This window comes from Impatiens glandulifera, chromosome 7, assembly GCF_907164915.1.
Source record: "Impatiens glandulifera chromosome 7, dImpGla2.1, whole genome shotgun sequence".
In the NCBI taxonomy this organism is placed as follows: Eukaryota; Viridiplantae; Streptophyta; class Magnoliopsida; order Ericales; family Balsaminaceae; genus Impatiens; species Impatiens glandulifera.
In genome coordinates, this window is record NC_061868.1 from 929,178 (window position 1) to 952,213 (window position 23,036).

Below are 23,036 nucleotides of genomic sequence, written 5' to 3' on the forward strand. Positions count from 1 at the left end.
TCGACACAGTTTCACCAATCAGCTGATACAAACCTTCTTGCTTGATACCTTGCATCATTAACCTGTTTTCCTTCATTATCTTCATCTTCCCCGACACTATCTGATTTGTGTATCCCAAGTCATCAAGAATCCCGAGAGAGATGAGGTTTCGTGACAGCTGAGGCACGAACCTGACTTGTTTCAGAACCCTTACAACACCATCGAACATTTTTATGCTGACATCTCCAATACCTTCTACTTGACATGCATTGCTATTTCCCATCAGCACCTTGCAACCATTCAGTTTCTGGAAATTAGAGATCCAATCTTTTCTGTACGTCATGTGGAAAGTACAACCGGAATCAAGAACCCAGTCCCTCTTAGTATCTTCCATTGACGCCATTAAGACCTCTCCACTATCATAGCCATCACCATAATTCGCTGATTCTTTAGTCTCCACTTGCTTTTTCTTGTTATCTTTTAACCAGCTATAGCAGTGGTTTCGAAGATGACCAACCTTTCCACAATGATAGCATTTTCTTGTTTCCGTAGATTCTGATTGTGATGTTTTGCTTTTCTTGTCTTTCGATTTGTTATTGGTGCGAGGTTGCCCTTTGAAGAAGTTTTTCCCTTTGGCCATATAATTCTCACCATTCGAACTCGCTTTCTTTTCTGTTCTTAATTCCAGCTCTCTCGACTTCAATGCCGAAATCACCTCTTCAAGAGTGATACTTGTTCGTCCATATTTGATTGCATTACGGACTTCTTTGTAGGATTCGGGAAGAGAGTTGAGGATTATTATTGCCTGGTTTTCATTGCTCATTGCTTCGTTCTCGCCTGAGTTTGCCAACTCGATATTGAGTTTCAAGAACTCATCAAGATTTTGAGTAAGAGTCTTTTCTTGCATCATCTTGTAACTGAACAGCCTTTCCTTCAAGTAAATCTTGTTAATCAAAGATTTGGATTGGAACAGCTCGTCTAGACGCCTCCACATCGATGCCGGAGTCTTCTCATTGTCTATCAACCGGATTACAGAATCTGAGAGATGGAAAATGATTGTACCAATCGCTGTCTCTGTCATCTCGATCTTTTGATCTTTATTCATCTCTAGTGGCCATGAGACTGGTTCTTCTAGAGTTCGCAGAAGATGCTGCTGTGCCAAGAGAGCCCTGATTTTCCGCTGCCAAATGCGAAAATCTCCATTGCCATCGAATTTGTCAATGTCAGTCTTCATGCTTGAGATGGACTGCCACTGGAATTCCCAAGGTACTGTTTTCTGTGTTGATCTCTTTCTTGTATAATATTGAACCTTGTCCACTTTGTCTCTTTCTGCGCCTGAGCCGGAATCTTCCTTATCCGTATCACTAGCCAGCATTAAAGACCTTTCCAAGATTCTTCAAGATTCTTCAAGATTCTTCAAGATTGATTCTAATCTTGCCCAAACCGAGCTCTGATACCACTGTAGGGAATTTCCCTCTTAATCAATCAAAGAACTAAGAAATATAACAGCAAGAAACCAATAAAACAACACAAGATTTGATATCGGAGTTCGACCCAAAAAAGATGGTCTACATCTCCGTCGAGCTCTGTTATGAACTCGATTCCACTATCACAATTAAACGTTTCAGTTACACCTCGTTCTTTATATATATCACTCACACCTCTAAAATCTCTTAACCCTCTTGTGTGAATTACTCATATATATATAAACAACTTGTCCTAACTAACTTAACAAACTTAAGCTTTTGACACTTTAGTTAATTGGGCCTATTTAATTGGGCCTGACCCATCAACTCAATTTCAACATCCTCCTCAGGCTTGAATAACCTAACTAAAATCTCCATCCCTCTACAACAACAAGATGGTCAAGGAAATGTGCACTCAGGAGCACCACCTCCTTGGTTTGATCATCTGAATGTTGGACTAAAATCTGAAAGCCGGTCAAGTGGTTCTCTTTCGAAGCAAGGAGGGAAAAGTAAATTGAACCCAAATCGAGTGGGAGCTGCTTGGGCAGAGCAACGAAAAATCGAGATGGAAATGGAGAAAAGGGGAGAGATTGTTTCCAGAGATGTGGATCCAAACTGGCTTCCAAATTTTGGAAGTGTTTGGCAATCAGGCACCCGGAAGAAATCTAGAAAAGAATTTGAGTCTGAAGAGAAGAAAAAATCAACTAATTATAAAGTTGGTGATTCCGAATCTGAAGCGTCGATTAAGATTCAGCCATATGTTAGTAGAAGAATGGTAAGCTCAAATTATGAATTGTTTGAATGATTGTTCGTAAAGATCTGAAAGGGACTTCATCAACAGAAAGAAATGACCGATACTCTTTCATTTACATCTGTTGGAATACTTGATGCTAGTAGATCTACTTACACAGCAACTAGAACTATAGAATATAGAATACGCAGTAACCAAAGGTGGGCTTATTTAGATAAAATGACTAAAAAAAATATCTTTATTATTTAATATTTCATGAAACAAGGCCTTGAAAATGCTTTAGCTTGATAGGTCCTATATAATATATGATGAAAGAATAGGATTCTTGTAAAAGTATCCAATTCTTAGCTTTTTTTTATGGACAGTTTCCTTAAAAGATTCATGTTTGTTTTTTATATTGCAGAAAAAAGACAGACAAGTGATGTTTTGTTCTCAAAAGGAGATGTGGTTTCATCTACAAGTAAGTGCATTAGATGTAATTCATTCTAGAAATATTACATTTTCTTACATTCATCTATAATATTATATCTATTTGAATGTTTTGAGAAGATAAGTATGTTTTTGTAAAAAAATAGGATAGATTTTGTTTTGTTTTTCTGCAAACTTGTGAGAAAATATGAGTTACATACAGAGGTAGATTTGAGCATTGGGTGATTTATTCGAAATTCAATCCGAAACCGAAATTCTATTTCGGATTGGATTGAAATCGGATTGAGTTTGGATCAGAATAAATTCGGATTGGATTAAGATTATCCATATTATTCAAACTATCTAAATAAAAATATATTTTTTAATTTTTTTGTAAATCATTTCATCTTAATATAATATATTTTTTATTTATTGTTGTATCTTTCTCATTCTCATATACAAATATAACTAAACAAAATTAATTATAACATTAAAAATTTAATAATATATATTTTTTATAATTAAACATTAACTAATAATATAAGTTAAGTAATTATATTTTCTTAATTGAAGAGGTGAACATTTGATGGACTAATTTGAACCGAATTCATTATTTTAGTTTGAATTAAATTCGGAAAAATTCAAAATAATTTAAATTAAAAATATATATTTTTTCCTTCCTACATACAATTTTTTTCTCCTTTAATCAAAGTTTTTTTATCACTTAATTAAAAGAGTTTCTTATCAATTTATATCCCAAATAACTATTGTTTGACTAAATAATGAAAAAATCCAGATTTTAAATTTTATTTTCGTATCACTCTTTTTTCTCACACACTCTCTCCATATATAAAATTAATAATAATTTTATAATTTAATTTATATTAATATTAATATTAAATTTTATTAACACAATCTTATTTATTAAAAAAATTAAAAAAAACTCTTTATAAATATTTAATTTAGATGTGATATATTTATAAATGAATAAAAATATATTAATTTTATTTTCTAGTATAATTATTTATTAATTTAAATTATTTATTAATTTAAATTATTTAAAATTTAAATGTTATATTAAATAAAATGATATCTTATAGTTGAATTTATATTTTGTTTAAATTTTAATTTAATATAATTAATAAAAATATTTAAAATAAAATAATTTTAAAATTTAATTTATATTAAAAATTATTAAAATGTAAATAAATATATATATATATATATATATATATATTAAAGTGAATTTTTATTAATATAAAATAAAATATTTAAGTGAAGGATAATTTTAGTATTTATGTGAATAAAATTGTTGATTAGATATGTGATAGAATATTTGGGTTTTGGAATAAATCTCGATAAAATTCAAATAACCTCTACATCAAACCGCCCTTAATCTGTTTATTAAAGTGATTGCGATAAAATATTAAACAAATTTCGTGTCAACATCGCTTTAGACAATATATTAAACAAATTATGTCATGTCACCACCACTTTAGATAAGACATTAAACAAATTATGTCATGTCATCATCATTTTAGACAATATATTAAACAAATTATGTCATGTCACCACCACTTTAGATAAGACATTAAATAAATTATGTTCTGTCACCATCACTTTAGACAATATATTAAACAAATTATGTCATGTCACCACCACTTTAGATAAAACATTAAGCAAATTATGTCCTATCAACATCACTTTAGACAATATATTAAACAAATTATGTCCTGTCAACATCACTTTAGACAGTATATTAAACAAATTATGTCATGTCACCACCACTTTAGATAAACATTGAACAAATTATGTCCTATCATCATCATTTTAGACAATATATTAAACAAATTATGTCATGTCACCACCACTTTAGATAAGACATTGAACAAATTATGTCCTGTCACCATCACTTTAGACAATAAATTAAACAAATTATGTCATGTCACCACCACTTTAGATAAGAATTAAACAAATTATGTTCTGTCATCAACATTTTAGACAATATATTAAACAAATTATGTCACGTCACCACCACTTTAGATAAGACATTAAACAATATATTAAACAAATTATGTAATGTCACCATCACTTTAGATAAGACATTAAACAAATTATGTTCTGTCACCACCACTTTAGATAAGACATTAAATAAATCATGTCATGTCACCATCATTTTAGATAAGACATTAAACAAATTATGTCCTGTCAACATCACTTTAGACAATATATTAAACAAATTATGTCCTGTCAACATCACTTTAGACAATATATTAAACAAATTATGTCACGTCACCACCACTTTAGATAAGACATTAAACAAATTATGTTTTGTCACCATCACTTTAGACAATATATTAAACAAATTATATCATGTCACCGCCACTTTAGATAAGACATTAAACAAATTATGTCTTGTCAGCATCACTTTAGACAATATATTAAACAAATTATGTCATGTCATCATCACTTTAGATAAGACATTAAACAAATTATGTTCTGTCACAATCACTTTAGACAATATATTAAACAAATTATGTCATTTCACCACCATTTTAGATTAAACATTAAACAAATTATGTCACGTCACCATCACTTTAGACAATATATTAAACAAATTATGTCATGTCACCATCATTTTAGATAAGACATTAAACAAATTATGTCTTGTCACCGTCACTTTAGACAATATATTAAACAAATTATGTCATGTCACCATCTTTTTAGATAAGACATTAAACAAATCATGTCCTCCTGTCACCATCAATTTAGACAATATATTAAACAAATTATGTCATGTCACCACCACTTTAGATAAGACATTGAACAAATTATGTCCTATCACCATCAATTTAGACAATATATTAAGCAAATTATGTCATGTCACCACTACTTTAGATAAGACATTAAACATATTAAACAAATTATGTTCTGTCACCATCACTTTAGACAATATATTAAACAAATTATGTCATGTCACCACCACTTTAGATAAGACATTAAACAAATTATGTTATGTCATCATCACTTTAGATAATATATTAAACAAATTATGTCATGTCACCACCACTTTAGATAAGACATTAAACAAATTATGTCTTGTCACCATCACTTTAGACAATATATTAAACAAATTATGTTATGTCACCACCACTTTAGATAAGACATTAAACAAATTATGTTCTGTTACCATCACTTTAGACCATATATTAAATAAATTATGTCATGTCACCACCACTTTAGATAAGACATTAAATAAATTATGTCCTGTCATCATCATTTTAGACAATATATTAAACAAATTATGTCATGTCACCACCACTTTAGATAAAAATTAATCAAATTATATCATGTCACCATCAATTTAGACAATATATTAAACAAATTATATCATGTCATTACTTCTCTTGCACGATAAAAACCTACAAATTATGTAGCAAAATACTGTTGTAAATTTTATTTTTATTTGTAAATTTTATTTAATGATGTTATATCTTTTAAGTTATTGAAAAATAATTTATAAATAAAATGAATGAGTTGAAATATCTCTCATTCTAATTCATTATTTCTTATTTTAATAGGGTTATATTTTTCCACTTTAATTCTTCTCATCTTATTACAATTCTTTTTTATTCAAGTTTTACTAATTATATTCATTTTATACTCTTTTTTAGTGAAGATATTAAGTCTAATTATAGTTCTATATAAATTAACATTGGTTTACTTGGTTGGTATGAATAAAGAAAAGAAAATTTCATTTAAAAGAAATCAAAATCTAAAAAAATTTTAGCAACAATTTTTTTAACATACACAAACTTATTTTATTTTATTTTTTATTTAATAAAAAAAATAATTAAGGAAAGGGACGAGAGAAAGACTAACTTGACATAATCTGATTGTTTGAAAATTAAAATAAATTTTCAATTCTCTATTTCCTCTTTTTTTTTCAACTAATTAATATTTTTTATATATAATTTTTATAAAATACTTCCTTTTATCAATAATGTGTTTAATCAATTAAAATATTTTGCATTTCTTTTTGAACTATATGACACAATAAAATGTTGTCCATTTGGCTCCTTTTAGCTCATGCTGAAATTTCACATTAGATTAGCATTAAAATTTACCAAAATGATAACTTAAGATAATTTTCTAACATACAATTTTTACTTAAATATGATTTATTTATTTATTTCACTAATAACTTCTAACAAGTACAAGAGCAAGATGCTAAAGCAAAAATAATAGAAATTTAGACTTGATTTATTAAGAAGCTGTGAAGTACATGTCTATGAAAGAAGAATCCTAAAACAAAAATAAACATTATATCTCTCTACAACATCAGAAATTCCTCATTAACACTGAATTCCATCCACTAGATTAAAGATTTGTGTTTGTGTTCTTCCTATAAACTTGTAAGTCCTGAAAGCCTGCAAAAAGAAAATTACCAATCTAAGAACTGCCAGGAAAATGATCATAAATAGAGCTCTACCAACCACAAATTATAGTTACAATAAATCAGGAACCTCAATTTGTAATAATATACTATTAGGTGTAAGAAGACAATACAATTGAATTGAATAGAACAAGTGTTCTTGTTTTAGTATATAATTTATTCTACAAGAAGGGCCATCACTAAATCATCAACTAATATACCACATTTTTACATCAACAAGATCATTTTGAATTGTATTGGGCAATAAACCCAAGATCAAACAAGTTCTTCTAATCTATTCAAATGAATATCAACATTAAAAACCCAAATCAAGAATACTACAAGAAGTTATTTCCTAGAAACAATTTATCTACAAACATTAAGCAAATGTAAAAAGAACAAAACTACATTCAACATCCATTTTGTTAGCTAATAAAAAGTTTAATTCATTGAAATTCTTCCAATCTTAGTATGTTTCTAATGAAGAAACTCAACAAACACAGTTCAAAGAAGTTGTGTTCTATTCTATGTGTCCATGGGAGAAAGTGACAACATCAAGTAAGAAACCCAAAACAGTATGGAAAGATTAGCAATGAAGAAAGAAAACATAAACATTGTAATCCTTTTCTTGAACCATTTCAGACTAAAAAAAAGAAAAGAAAAAGAAAAAACATCAAAATGCATCTAAGCTAAATTGAACACCGAACGGTTTCCCAAATAACCTTGTTTGACGTTCACTTTCCCAAACTAACCTAGTTTGTTTATTCATTCCTAAACTAACCTAGTTTACTATTCAAACTCAGTTTTATTTATTTATTTATTTATTTTACATTTAAAATTTATTATATATAAAGTTTATATTTTGATGTATATATTTTAAATTATTACTTATATAAATTAAATTATTTATATTTTGATATATATTTTAAATCATTATTTTTATAAATTAGATTATTTATATATTGATATATAATTTAAATATAATTATTTTTTATAAATTTGATTATTTGTATTTTAATATATATATATATATATATATATATTTCAATTATTATTTATATAGTGTAATAAATATTAAATAATTCTAATAAATAATAGTTGGATATTAATAAATTTAAAATATAAGTACTTTCCTTCAAACAACAATTTATTTTCACTTTTCATTCTTCTTTTCAAATAATAAATTGCAGTATCATTAGAGGAAGCATTGTCAACTACAATTAAAAATACTTTTTATTTCCCAACTCTCTCAAACAAATTTCAACCATCTTGTCAATTTCTTCCCCAACATGACTAGTTATTTTTGTAAAGTTTATTATTCTTTTGTGTAATATCCCATCACTATCTACAAAATGAGCGGTAATTACCATGTAATTTATGTTTTGAATGGACGTCTAAGTATCAGTTGTGATACTTACCATTTGGTCATTAATCACACTTTGAATCTTAGCTTTCTCAACTAAGAATAAATCAAAAATCATACCTGCAACTTTCTTTCGATCAGGAACCTTGAACCTCAGTTGTGCTTCATGTAATAAGCTGAGAAACCTCTTTCCTTCGACAACTTTAAATGACACTTCATCGAGGATCACAAACTCAGACAATTTTATTTCACACCTTTTTTGGTTAAAAGTATGTTGAACCAAAGCACTTTCTTGCTCCATCGTCTCGTTCGTCAATATAGTTTGACTTTTATCACATATACTGGTTTTATTTGTTTAATAGAGTGGACTCAACTTACACCTTTTTAATAAGTGGTTTTTCAACTCACTGGTACTTCTAGAAATGGTTGGAATCTCAACTTGACAGTACTTGCATACCCCGATTGATTGTATTCTTCCATCAATCAACTCTTTTGTCTTCTTTTCACAGTGTTCCCAAAATATACTCATACTTTGTTTAGGAGTTATAATCAGTTTTGGTTTTGAAGTTATTCTTGGTCTCTTTCGAGTCATATTTTGTATTTGAGATGAACTTGACTCCATTAGGTTTGTTTTGAAAAAAAGAAATCAAACAATTTATAGTGAAATAAAATTAGTTTTATATCTTATAAAATATAATTTCAACAGATTGCATACATTGAAATATATTACAATATAATTATTATTTTTTAATTAAATTAATATCAAGTTTATTTATTTCCTTATAAGTATTATATAATATATATTTTTTAATTTATAAATATTATTTCGATATTTCCGTATAACTATTTTGAAAATCTCATACATTTACCTTACAAATAATTTCGGTAACGATATCATACCTTACCTATTTTTCGGTATACCTAATATATCGATATTTTCGATAAATTATAGTACGGTATTTTCGATATACCTATAATATCGGTAATTTTTCCCACCCTTAATTTTAACAAGTAACTCAACCTTTCATATTTTCATTTCAAACAAAATTTTAAAATAATCTCATTCCAAATAATTTATCTTAGTTTATTAAGATTTTAATTGAAATTTGGTAATGCATTTGAACATAAGAGTTAAAATAAAATAAAAAAATATGGGTTATAAGTTTTTTGTTTATTGATATTTTTTATTATGTTTATTAAAATTTTTTTATATATTCAAAATTCTACTAAATAGTTATGTTATTCAATTAATATTCTTCAATCAATTATATAAAAATGTAAGATCCAAGTTAAATTGACAATATTTCCATCTTCCCACGTATATTATCGTGAAATTTTGAAATTTTAATGATAATGTCTATGAAATTAAGCACTATCAAAAGTAATATTGAAAAAAAAATAAATTTAAATAAATTTAATATGATATAAATGAAACTCAATTAAATAAACAAAATAAAAAAAACAAAATATCACAAAAACATTCTAAACATATTTAAAAAATCACTAAAATCATAAACCAGCAACTCTAAAATTTAAAGCTTAAAAAAAGGCCATGTCACCCATCCTTATCCTTGTAACAATTTGATAGCATTTCATTGGTTCTTATGATGTCACATCTTCCTGCATGTTTGAAATAAATCTAAATATTATTGAGGAGGGATACATATCTCTCCTAAGAGACAGCTACTGGGAGAGCGATGCTATGTGGCAAACAGGTGAAATTAATAAATAAAAAAAATATAATAATAATTAAGGCTTGTAAAATATTCTCTCCTCTTATTAACTAATTTCTCTCTCCTCTAATTAAATAATTTCTCTCTATCTTTACAAATTAATTTATCCCATTTATTATTATCTCTCGTTTATCGGATAAAATAACTCAATAATTTACAACAAACTCTCACATTAAATATTTAAATAATATGTTTAACTAAACCCTAAACCTTAAACCCTAAACATTAAATCCTAAACCCTAAATCTTAAATCCTACCCTCTAAAACATAAACTCTAAACCTTAAATTCTAAATCCTAAATTCTAAATCCTAAACCCTAATGAATTATGAATTTATATTTTTTTTTAATTTCACCTGTCCGCCACGCACTAGGCCATTAACTAGAATTATATGATAGAAATTATTTAATAAGAGGAGAGAGAAAATAATTAATAAGATGAGAGAATATAATACCTATCCACCACGTCATCGTTGTATTATTCGCTGTCTTAAGTCGTGCTCTATATCATTTTTCAATATTGTTTTACCATTTAAATTTCTGTTATGATAATTCAAGTTCCATTATTTTGTTTTTTAAGCTCCCTCTCCTACTAAAATGTTTTTATATTACTTTCAACTTTTTTTTTAAATAAAGTGGTATTTCATTTCTTTTAAAATTTAATTTTGAATGAAAATTATCTTTATATTCTTAATTAAAATACTTAAAATATTAAAAAATATGGGTGATTGCAATATATCATTATAATTTGGCATATATATCGGCACAACATTATTCAATTTTAAATATAAATTATCATTATACTTTTTATTAAAATTACTCAAAATATTAATAAATATGAGTGATTGCAATATATCATTATAATTGGGCATATATATCGGCACAACATTACTCATTCATGCTTAAGAGCATCTTCAGCGCATGACCTGTGCCCGCATCGGACAACGGACAACGTGGAAAATGGTAGGTCATTGCTTTTTTTCATTTTTTGCATTGTAGATAAAAGCAAAAAGAGGGCAGTGCCCTTTATGCCGGTCATGCCCTCCTCTGACATTTTCATAATTACATAATATATTAGTTATATATTTAATTATAATATTTTTTCTTACTATTTTTAAGTAACATTATAATAACATTAAATAAATATATATTCTAAATTTTACTATAATATAGGAATATTAATTATATATTAAATTATAATAATATTATAATATATTAAATTATAATAATATTATAATATATTTTAAATTATAAAAATATTTTATATTTTATTATAATATAAAAATATTAGTTATATATTATCAAACTTTCCTATAATATAGGAATATTAGTTATATATTCTCAAATTTAAAATTTATTATTTTAATGTTTTTAATATTATAATATATTTTAAATTATAAAAATATTTTATATTTCAATTTATTTAATATTAGTTATATATATATATATATATTTAATAATATATATAATATAGGAATATTACTTATATATTTAATTAATAAATATATATTTTAAATAAATTAATATATTTTTTTATTAATTATATTAACACGTTATTTAAGGGTTTAAATTCTCAAATTTTCCTATAATATAGGAATATTAGTTATAATAGTATAAATTATTTATTTATTTAGAATAGTATAAATAAAATTCACTTTTAAATTATTTAGATAAGAGGTGGAAGCATTGGAGTGTTTTGCCCAAGTAGAATGTGTACCCCTTTCTATGAGGTGGAATATAAATTTGACAAAATAAAAGGGCATAGGTCTTATGCTGATGCTCTAAGGCACGTTATGATATTGGTCATTCATGTAATGTCGTGCCTATTATTCAGGTTTACAATGTTTCACACATTAAGCTGTCAAACATATTAAATATAATTGTTTACTATGTTTTAAAATTATACCTTAAACCTAAAATGTTAAATATATATTTTAAATTAAAATTTTCATTTTAAATATTTTGATACTAGTTGACCTACTAACCAATTACCCAAATGTAATAAAATGGTTAATGTAAACAGTTTAATAATTTTGTTTACTATTTTTTTTTAATAAATTGAAGTTTGTATTAAACTTGTGTGTAAATATAAATAAACTAAATAATAATGGTTAATTTAAACAATTTAGGTATAAAACAAACTAGGCACATCTACATCTAGGTTGAACCTATGGTGAGGCGATTTAGATAGCTGTATAGGCCTCAACCTCTCCTACTCATCTTTGACTGCTTTATAACAGGGTTGAACCTGCAATTTTGTACTTATTAGTTTATTAGTGAAGTAAAAAAATATTTAATTAACTAATTAAAATTATTATATATTTTCAATATAACATGCAAGTAAAATAATAAGTAAGATTTTTTTCGACTAGTATTCCAAACTTCGGATCTAGCCATGCCTATGGGGTCACCTAACCTAAACCTAAGTTCATCCTAACCCTAATATCTCAACTAAATTAATTAATTATAAAAATTATACCTTAAACCTAAAATGTTTAATATATATTTTAAATTCATTTTAAATATTTTGATTTCAGTTGACCTACCACCCAATTACCCAAATGTAATATAATGGTTAATGTAAACAGTTTAATAATTTTGTTTACTATTTTTTTTAATGTATTGAATTTTGTATTAAACTTATGTATAAATATAAATAAACTAAATAATAATGGTTAATTTAAAAAATTTAGGTATAAAACAAACTAGGCACATCTACATCTATAAGGGTTGAACCTATGGTGAGGCGATTTAGATAGCTGTATACGCTAGCTGTATAGGCCTCAACCTCTCCTAGTCATCTTTGACTGCTTTATACCAGGGTTGAACCTGCAACTTTGTACTTATTAGTTTATTAGGGGAGTAAAAAAATCTTTAATTAACTAATTAAAATTATTATATATTTTCAATATAACATGCAAGTAAAATAATAAGTAAGATTTTTTTCGACTAGTACTCCAAACTTCGGATCTAGCCATGCCTATGGGGTCACCTAACCTAAGTTCATCCTAACCCTAATATCTCAACTAAATTAATTAATTATAAAAATTATAAGCAATCCCCAAAAAGATATGATCAACTGCAAAAGAGATTAATAGAAAAACCCAAAGTGAAATACCATGATACACATCATAGTGATACAAACAACTACTTGGATTCTGAACCAAGTGTTCACAAGTTTTTTAAAACAAAAACAAACATCCCGAAAATAGTTTTCATTAAATTAAAACAACAACAAGTTTCACTAGACCAGCAATTCAACTTTCCATCCCCTCCTCCTTTTATTACATCACAGATTCACAGAAGAGACCGTCGATTTTAGCTGCAAAAAATGATAAGGAACCGACGTAAATATATGCTCAAACATTAGAATAAACTCAATTCCAATGTAGATCAATGTGCAGGGGTTGTGTTAGGTCTTTGTTTGATAAACTTTTTTATATTTCATTAAAATAATCTATTATACCATAATCAAACTAATGGTATTAATGGATTGAATAAATCTATATATGTCTTTGTATGAATCATAAATGCATGTAAAGTATTAAATCAATTTCATAATAATGACACTAATTCAATCCCCCAACCAAATTAAAAAGAAAGTAGAAATGAATAAATTAGAGAAAGATGTATTTCAAAGGTGATAAAACAAGACTAGATCTTTTAAAGTGGTTGAAGATGTTTAAAGAAAAAACTCATTTATAAAACACATAAAATTGAAATATTGACATAACCCTCATATGAAAAATTGTCCAATAATGTTCATAAAGAAACTAGTAAGTTAATTTTGAAAGTGAGAATTATCCCAAATATTTGATTTGGTTGTAGATCTATCATATTCATAAAAGGTTTAACTTTTAGGTTGATTTTAAACTTAATCACAAATTTGTGTTTTGACTAGATCACATTCTAGATCTTAAGCTCAATGTCAAATGAAATCTAAAATGAAAAAGTTGAGCTATCAAAAGAAACTAAAATGTGAAAACTTGAACTCTTTGACAAAAAATACAAGAAATAAGAGAATAAATGGATGCATGCATAGATCTACAAACACTATCTAAAGATCTAATAATTTCATGACCAAATTTAAAGTAAAGAGAAAGAGAAAACATACGAATGTCCATGTCCATGACCATCATCGAGATCCGGTCCCATATTCCCACAATCTCCATACGGGCCATCATCGACCCCTGTCTGCCAAACCGACTGCCATGCCTGGGACGGCGGCTGAGCATACATCCCCGGATCGACCATAGGCATTGTCTGCATTGGGGGCATTGGGGGCATTGGGGGCATTGGGAGCATTGGGGGCAATGGGGGTAGGGTCTGCATTGTGGGCATTGAAGAACGTCCCATCATAACACTAGTTTGCGACTGCTGGTCTTGACCCATATGAGGGTAGTAATCAGGAACGCCGCTGCTGCTACCAGCACCAGCAGCGCTCATAATCCCTCCAATCCCATGAGTACCATCATCCCTGTTCTCTTCACGTGGAACAATGTCAACAAGGAAATCGAAGATGTCAGAGCGAGTAATCGCAGCAGCAATGTCGTTCTTCTGAAGAGTACGCCGTTTGTTTTCCTCTGCATGCAGCCAGGATCGATAAGTTAGTTCAAGGATGAACATCTCACATGCTTTGGAGAACAGAATAGGTGCTTTAGCCGATATCATTTGAACATCTTCATCAGCTTTCATGATCTTCTTGATTCGGGCTAAGGGAAGTTTGTGGGTTTTGAAGTCGGTAGTTTGTTCGATTTCTTGCCTCTGTAGGTTCCAGAAACGCTGAAGTTGTTGTTTTTGATGCTGAAGAATGTGGTGGTAAGGGTTGTGGGTTGGATATGGCATCGGAGGAGGAGGCATTCCGGTCTGCGGTGGCTGGTGGTGTTGTTGCTGTGGCTGGTGTTGTTGTTGTTGCTGTTGGTGGTGCTGGTTAAGTTGCTGGTGGGGCTGGTTGAGCTGCTGGTTTTGCTGGTTATTCTCCATTGGTAGGAAATTGTAGAATAGGGAAGATGATTGTGGATTTGATGTTCCCTATGAAGGTGGTGTTATATAGAAAACCAGAGCAAATTTAATTTTTTTTTTTTTTTTTTTTTTTTTTCTTTTTCGAAAAAATTAGGTCGGAATAGAGGGGTTGAGATAAATGATACAGGTAGGGAGGCCCACCTTATATTTATAATTAAAATAATATTTTTATATAATTGTTAATTTTTATATTTTTAAATAATGAAAATTAATTTAAATATTATTTTATTGAATTTTTATTACTAGAGAAACACTTGTTTCAAATTTTCACCCAGGTTAACCAGTTTATTAATAAATTAGGGCAAGAATTGGAGACTGGTTTTTGAAATAAAATAAGTTTTAGTTTAGAATTAAACTTATTTTTAAGGTTGGGACATTCTTTGACACAAATTAAATAATTAATGTATTTTTAAAATATTCAAAACATACTACACTCACATTTAATAATAAAATATGATTTTCACATTAACAATAAAATTATTATAACTGATTTGAGTCTAAAACATTTTTCGTGTGTTTAGACGAGGAATCAATTTATTTGTGTTGTCGATAATATTCATATTTATAATTTTTGGCACGGTTCATTGGTATGTTTTGTCGCCTACTTATTCATCCAATTTTGTTTTTGGTTTTTTTTCTTAATTATTTTTAGTATAATTGAATCACATTTTAAATTATACGATAAAACTTAAAAATTTAATACATTTTAAATTAAATTTATTCATTATATTATATATATATATATATATATATCTTGTCTTTAATAGTATTATTTGTATTGTGACACCATTCATTATCCAATTTCAACTTGAATGTCACCTACAAGAGATCAACTATAATATATTATATTGGTTTAACTTATCAAAATCACATTAATTTTTTTAAATAATTTAGACCCTTATCTAAAATATAATTTTTATATGTGATGTATACAAAAAAATATCACCCAAATATTCTATTTAAAAAATAAAAAGTAATGTATTTTATTTTATTCTATAAATTTTAAAAATGTTGAAAAATATTAATTCTTAATCTCTTTAATTGTTTTTATTTTATTTTTTCTCTTTAAATTTAACATCACTTAATAAACACTTAGCCAAACAAGTCGTAAGCTTTTAATATTTGGCATTTACTGACTATCATAAATGACATTTAAAAAAAAAATAAAAAAAAAAAATCGTTAATAACAAGAGAATCCTTGCCAAAGATGATCACAGCTGTGTCTGATGACACTGTTTCCATTTCTCTTTTTCTGAAAATTAAATTAAAACCGTGGATGGTGACAATTCAATAATGCTATTTTTTTTATTAAATAATTTTTATTATCGCTCTAAAATATTAGTATTGTTTTTTAAAATTTATTTGGTGAGTTCGTTTGATGTATTCCCATCACGTCTTCCCTAACCATAATCTTTGCATTTTTCTGTGTCTTCAAAATGGCTTTTTCAAATTTCTGAAACTCAAAAGGAATAATCAAAGTACTGGTGATAGTTTCATCATACATATACATATCAAGAATCCAAGATCTCAAAAGAAAGAAATAAAAATGAATTTTCAACCTGAATAGCATTGTCTATGGAACCCTGTGGAATTTCCCATGGAAATGCAAAGGAAGAAGATTTCGGATTCGTGGAAATACAACCCGGATTAACTGAAGGACAAGGCCTGATTTTCCTGAAAAAAAAAACAGAAATTTCACAACTTTTTCATTAATCATCTACAAATTATTAAAGGGAAGTGATGAAAAGAGAAATTACCCATCTTCCAAACCAGTGGGTAAGTTCTTGGACTGTGAGAATGGAGTGGTGGGTAAGAGAGGGGAGGATTTGAGAGAAGGAATTGCATAGGTGGGTAATGGAGAAGTTAGGGTTTTAGAGTTGTTTTTGTAATTATTTTTACAATTTGATATAAAAAATATCAATTAATTATTTGTATAAATTTTATTATTTATTATTAATAGATTTTTTTATATTTGACTTCTAATTGAGTTAAATTTGAATTAATAAAAATAAAAATACTCAATACAGAAAAAAAAATCACAAGTAATGATTAAAAATAACTATATATCAAATTAATTTTATAACTTTTTTATTCTCAAATTGTAAAATAATAAACAAATTAATTTAAATTTAATTTATGAAAAATTTTAAAGGAAATTAAGGTTAAGTTAAGTCAAACTACAAGTCAAAAAGGTACCATGGGTTCTTAATATTGCCATATCCTTGAATGGGCAAAACCAATATACAAAAAAGTAATTAATGTGTTTGTTTGTGACTTTGTGTTCAAGAACTATTTTAAGTCACTAAACATATGGTTTGACATCATACCTCAGACTAAACCAACTACCCTTTTGAGTTGGACTAGCTTAAGAAGATTACAAACAAACATGAATGAATTGGCCTATCTACTCACCGAGATCAAAATCGGGTGATAACCAACCCAAATACTCATTGATCTTCTTTAATCTTTCTTCTTGGCCCTTGGAATCCCCTAAAGCGGTAGTGAATAGGTAAGCATATGTAACTTTTGTGGCCATACAACGATACAAAACCACGTCTCCTTTCACCAAAAATTCCATAACGTCACGGTCAAATTCACTGTCAATCTCTGCTTGCAAATAGTGACCTGATCAATAATTAAATTAGTCATTTACACTTTACAAAAAGAAATATATTTAAAAAAAAAAATTGTTTGAAAATATTTAAGCTAGAGTTTGAACCATTTTTTAAGTATCTCATTCAAAAATTGATTTAGAATAAGATCATTTCTATCATGAAACTTAATTATATATATATTCATACATTTGATATCTTTTTATTTTAAAAAGTTAGCACAACTTAGTTATGGTGTAGGATGTCCTTAATAATAATCGAGTTATACTCTATTCATTTAAACAACTTTAATTGGAATTTGAACCGAGATTCAATTAATGCAAGTCATGACTTTTTTTTCTCCTTTGTTTACATACATGGTACATGACACATGTGGTGTTAAAGTTGTTTTGAGTAATTTTTTTATAAAAATAACAAAAATTCTTAGTTTATTTTGCTTAAATTGTATCAAAAGTGGTGTGATTTAATAGGTTTTCTATTATATTTTATGTTCTTTATAGTTTCTTATAAATAAATACAATTTATTTTGTTTGAAAAAACTTATATTCATTTCATTTAAAAATGTCAGAGTAGGAAAACGGTTGTAATTATTTCGAGTTGGACAAAACAAATATTGTCTCAATATATTAAAAAAAAAATTAAACAGAATTAAACAATTAAATTAGAAAGTTAAGAAAAACACATCAAATGAATATAATTATCTCACATTAGATATTGTATTTTTTTCTCACTAGATTTAGTATAAGATAGCTTCAAGCCTTCAAGAGTATTATTACTTACAAAATTTTGCTTCTAAATTTTGTATTTGACAATTTTTGGATTTTATCACTACCTTAGTGGGAATGACTCTGATTTTGTCGTCTCTAATAATGAGTGTAGTTATTAAGGATTCTATTTCGATTTTAGAGACACCACCTTCATCTTTTTCATATGTTTGTGACATTATTGTTACATCAGATTGATCTCCACCACGTCTTGAGCTTCAATTGACAGTGTTTAATGAACGTGGGACGACGTTCCCACATCTTATATCTGAGTTGGCTGCCAATGTGGACACATTGAAGTTGTTTGAGGATGAGTTTTTGTCTCTTATGGCCAATATTTCCTTTGACACCCCTATTTGAATTTTATATCATAAACCACATGTGTACATGTATGTTATTTCATTAGAAAAATATGTTATCACAGAAACTGAGTATGATATTGATGATGAGGTTTGTGTGGGTTTCTCAACCCACAATATGTCTTTAAATGTTAATAGATCCCCTGTCCATGAGGCAGTACTTGAGGCCGAAATGGAGGTGTTCGAAAGTTTGTGAAATTCCTTCACTTCCATATAGCTATCAACACAGAGAAATGAGAAAGCTTACACTTCCTATCCGCTATTTAAATACTGAGAAACGAGTTTCGAAGCCGATCAAGGTGTATTATAATCAATTACCTAATGATTGGAAAGATTATTATGTAGAACGGTTTTGGATTCAATGGTACTAATAAGCGTATGACACTTAAGTCTCTATTAGGTAATCTCAAATGTGGTATTTTTTGTTTCAATGAAACGAAGATGCATATGCAGTGTATAGATTAATGGGTTGTTCGGGATATTTGTAATTGGCGGCTTTGTGGTTAAAATTTTTTGATTCTGTGGGAGCTGTAGGTGGGATTTTAGTGGCATGGAATGATGACATGTTCGGAAAAAATGGATGTTAGTATTGGAAGATTTTCTGGGAGCGTTCAGTTGAAAAAACGTGGGGATGACTTTAGGTGGGTTATCTTGACTGTTTATGGGAATGTCCTTCCACAACTAAAGACGAAGCTTTTTCTAAGTTGACTAGTGTTGTTAGTCTATGGGATTTTCCCTTTTTTTGCGGGCGACATGAATGAGGTCAATGTTGTGGAAAACTAACATAATAAAATAATAAACAAATGAAAGAACACACTAAGAATTTTATAACGGAGTTTGGCCAAATGTTGACTGTGTCTCCGGGCACTAAATTTACCAATTAATAAGGAAGAAGAGATACAAATATTGGGTGGCACCAAAGAGAGGAGAATTTCTTTTATAGACTAAGAAACTTCCCCACTCTCATCATCTTCCGGTGTGAAATTCTAATTGTGAATAGAGTTTTTTTTATAAATTAAAAAACTTATCCCACTCCCATCTTCATCCGACGTGAGATTTTTAATTGTGCCAAAAAATAACAAATTTCTACCTTGGAAAAGTATCCAATATAAATCTTCATCATTAAATAATAGTTCTTAAGTACTTCCAATTGGCGTTCTTCAGCGCCGACTCAAATACGTGAGATATTTACCAAATCTAAACAATGTTTATATTTGGTTTTTCCTATTCATTTCATCTCAAACTCTCTACTCAATTGAGCCTTCAATTTGTCAATTTCATATTGGCTCTTTGATGCTATCAACATACATTAGTAAAAATAGGATTATATAAGGCACATTTTGCAATTTGCGCAAATACATACAAGAATTGAATTTGTTTCTTGTGTAGTTGTGGTCCATCATAAACTTGTCAAGTCATTTGTACAATTGTCTCAACGATTGCTTCAATCCGTACAATGATTTGTTCAACTTGCAAACCCAAATTTTTTTATCAGCAACTTTGAATCCATCTGGTTGAGACATGTAGATTTCTTCGTTCAAATGACCGTGTAGAAGTGCGGTATTCACATCTAGTTTATTTAGCTCCAAATTCATATATTCTACCAAGGCCAACAAAATTCTAATAGAAGAGTATTTAACAATAGGACAAAATATCTCATTATAATCAACTCCTTCCTTCTGAGCGTAGTCTTTAGCTATCAATCTTTCCTTGTAGCGAACATCAATTTTTTCAAGAAATCCTTCTTCCTTATCAAAGATGCATATACAATTCAAATGTGTATACAATTCAATTTGTGACAATGCTTATTGGTTATTAAATAAGATGTAGGAAATAGTGTTCACTTTTAAAATGTGTATGCTAGTAGTTTTTTTTAACAAGGGTGACATGTCTGCGCAAAACATAAGAAATAATGGATTTCCAAACTAAACAAAAACATTTAATAATAGGTGAATTATATTACATGTTGGGGGCACTTGAATTTTCTTGATGAAGATAACCCAAGTTTGTCACTACACACCAAGATTTTGTATTTATTTCTTAAATATTCATGAAGACATAACTTTGTGTTTCATTTACCAATTTAGACGTATTTATGTTTTAAATTGAGTATTTTTTTAAATATATGTGTTCAAAAATGTCAAATATTGTTATAATACCTTAAAAAATATATATAACAAGTGAGAATAATTGAAAAAATCGAAAAAAATAAGAATTGATATTTTATCTTTACAAATGAGATAAATTAATTAAGAAAAAAATATTAGATTAAAGTAAGAAAGTAAAAATAAAAATTAATGGCTAAAATTTTAATAATTAAAATATTATATGACACAATTTAAAGTTTAAGTCTCATTTCATAAAATGATCATAGTTCGAGTCCTAAATAGCGATTGACTTTTATTTATTTGATAATAAAATTATTATTATTTCTGTTAAAAGTATAAAGTTAGTACGAGTTTTCATCTTTTATGTATCACTCTTATTGTTTGTTATATTAGTTTATGGAATACATTTTTTTTTGTTAACCTGTTATAAGATAATTATATTGTGAAAAGTAATCTTATCCACTTGAATGTCTTAACACAAACACAACAATATAATTACTAATTTTATGTCACTCTAATTTAGGTTTATCATAATTTAGTTATAACATAATTTACTAGTTAGTTTAAGATAATTTTTTTATTCAAAAGATTATAATTTTTATATTCAATTCTCAATAAAATTATTTTAAGTTAACTTCGTTATATTGGACTAGTTTCTTAATATTAATAATAATTTAATATTAATTAGAAAGTTGTGCCTGTGATATTTACATTACATAAATAATCATATTTGAGAAAGAAAAAATTATATTAACATGAGAAATTGAAAAAAAAATATATATATTATTATTATTTAATTAATTAAGTAAATGTAAAACACATGTTTTGATCAAGATGTTCAAAAAGGGGAAAATATTAATGATAGGTAACAAAAAGACTACTCATTGTATTTGGCAACATATAAATGTGAGGTGGGATGTGACCATTCACTTGCATCAACTTTGGCTACCCTCTACACAACTTTATGTGGAATCAAGCTTGTGGCTCAAAATTTTCCAATTCAATTGATATTAAAACATTTGTATATCTACCATTTGATCCCTCATTTTAAAATTCATTTCTTATCATTAAACACATTAATTTAGATAATGCGCATTTCTTCATGTTATTCAAGAATTGTATTCTCTATTGATAAAAAGGGACCATAATCTTGTAATTGGACAAATTCTCTTTGGCTTGATTTGCTTTGTTCATTTTGTATTTAGGGTTGGTTTGAAATTATATGTTTTGATAGTTTGATTTAATGAATTGTATTACGACTTTAACATAAACAAATTTTCAGTCCTAAAAATCATTTTAATCCAATAATTTTAATTCTATCTTCTACATATTTTTTTTCCATTTTTTTAATCAAGTTTATATTTTTTTTCTCTTTTTCTAAGTGATAAAGTGCATTATATTGATTAATTTAACTGTAGATATCGCTGTCAAATATCAAAAGTAAATAGTCCAAAAAACAATTATGTACAGATTATAATAAGATGTATAATTCGTTATTGAAGAAAAAACTCAAATAACTTAAAAAAAGATATCAATAAATGATGAGTATAAACAAAATTAGAACTCATACACTATTGTAATATGATTACAATAGTAGATCGATGAGTTGGGATAATCAGTAGAGTATACTCTCTTAGGTTTATTAGCTTGTCTAGTTTTTTTGAATTGTGCTTGATTTACTCACATATTTTCTTTTTCATTAATCTCCTAAATACATTTGACTTGTTTAACCACATAATTTTTTGAAACATTTGAATTAATTATCGTCACAAATTTTATCATAAAAAAATATCAATAATATAACTTAGAACTCATAACTACAAAGTTAGCATTTAAGGTTAAGAGTTTGTCCTATCAAGAATAATTTTTTTATTTTAAATAATAAGAACTAATATGTCTACATGTTCTCGCTTCAACTCAATGCGTTTCAAAAATATTAAAATATCTTATATTTTAAATTATTATTTATTACTTTATCATTATATATAATAAATTTAAGCATTTTATAAACTAAAATGTACATTCAAAATCATCATAA

The 23,036-nt window shown here is 27.4% G+C and overlaps 2 protein-coding genes across 2 annotated transcripts in view; both read right to left on the reverse strand.

Annotated features, from left to right (window-relative positions):
* Window positions 1-13,382: 13,382 nt before the first annotated feature.
* Window positions 13,383-15,116, reverse strand: LOC124944515 (nuclear transcription factor Y subunit C-1-like). Its single transcript, XM_047484782.1, has 3 exons — window positions 14,463-15,116; window positions 14,248-14,381; window positions 13,383-13,455 (listed from the first exon to the last, which is right to left on the reverse strand). The coding sequence occupies exons 1-3, from the start codon at window positions 15,114-15,116 to the stop codon at window positions 13,452-13,454; spliced, it is 792 nt and encodes a 263-aa protein (XP_047340738.1). The 3' UTR covers window positions 13,383-13,451.
* A 2,219-nt stretch (window positions 15,117-17,335) lies between these two features.
* Window positions 17,336-23,036, reverse strand: part of LOC124944691 (thylakoid lumenal 17.9 kDa protein, chloroplastic-like) — a 29,299-nt gene continuing 23,598 nt past the window's right edge. The window contains exon 4 of the mRNA XM_047485020.1: window positions 17,336-17,780. Coding sequence (XP_047340976.1) covers window positions 17,560-17,780 — 221 coding nt within the window. The 3' untranslated portion in view covers window positions 17,336-17,559. The remainder of the gene's footprint in view (window positions 17,781-23,036) is intronic.

Excerpts from the sequence above, each read along its gene's own strand:
- LOC124944515 (XM_047484782.1), bottom strand. The coding sequence starts at position 15,116 with ATGGAGAATAACCAGCAAAACCAGCAGCTCAACCAGCCCCACCAGCAA. Across the intron at positions 14,382-14,462 it reads GTTCTTCAATGCCCACAATG|GATCCGGGGATGTATGCTCA; the intron begins CAGACCCTACCC and ends ATGCCTATGGTC.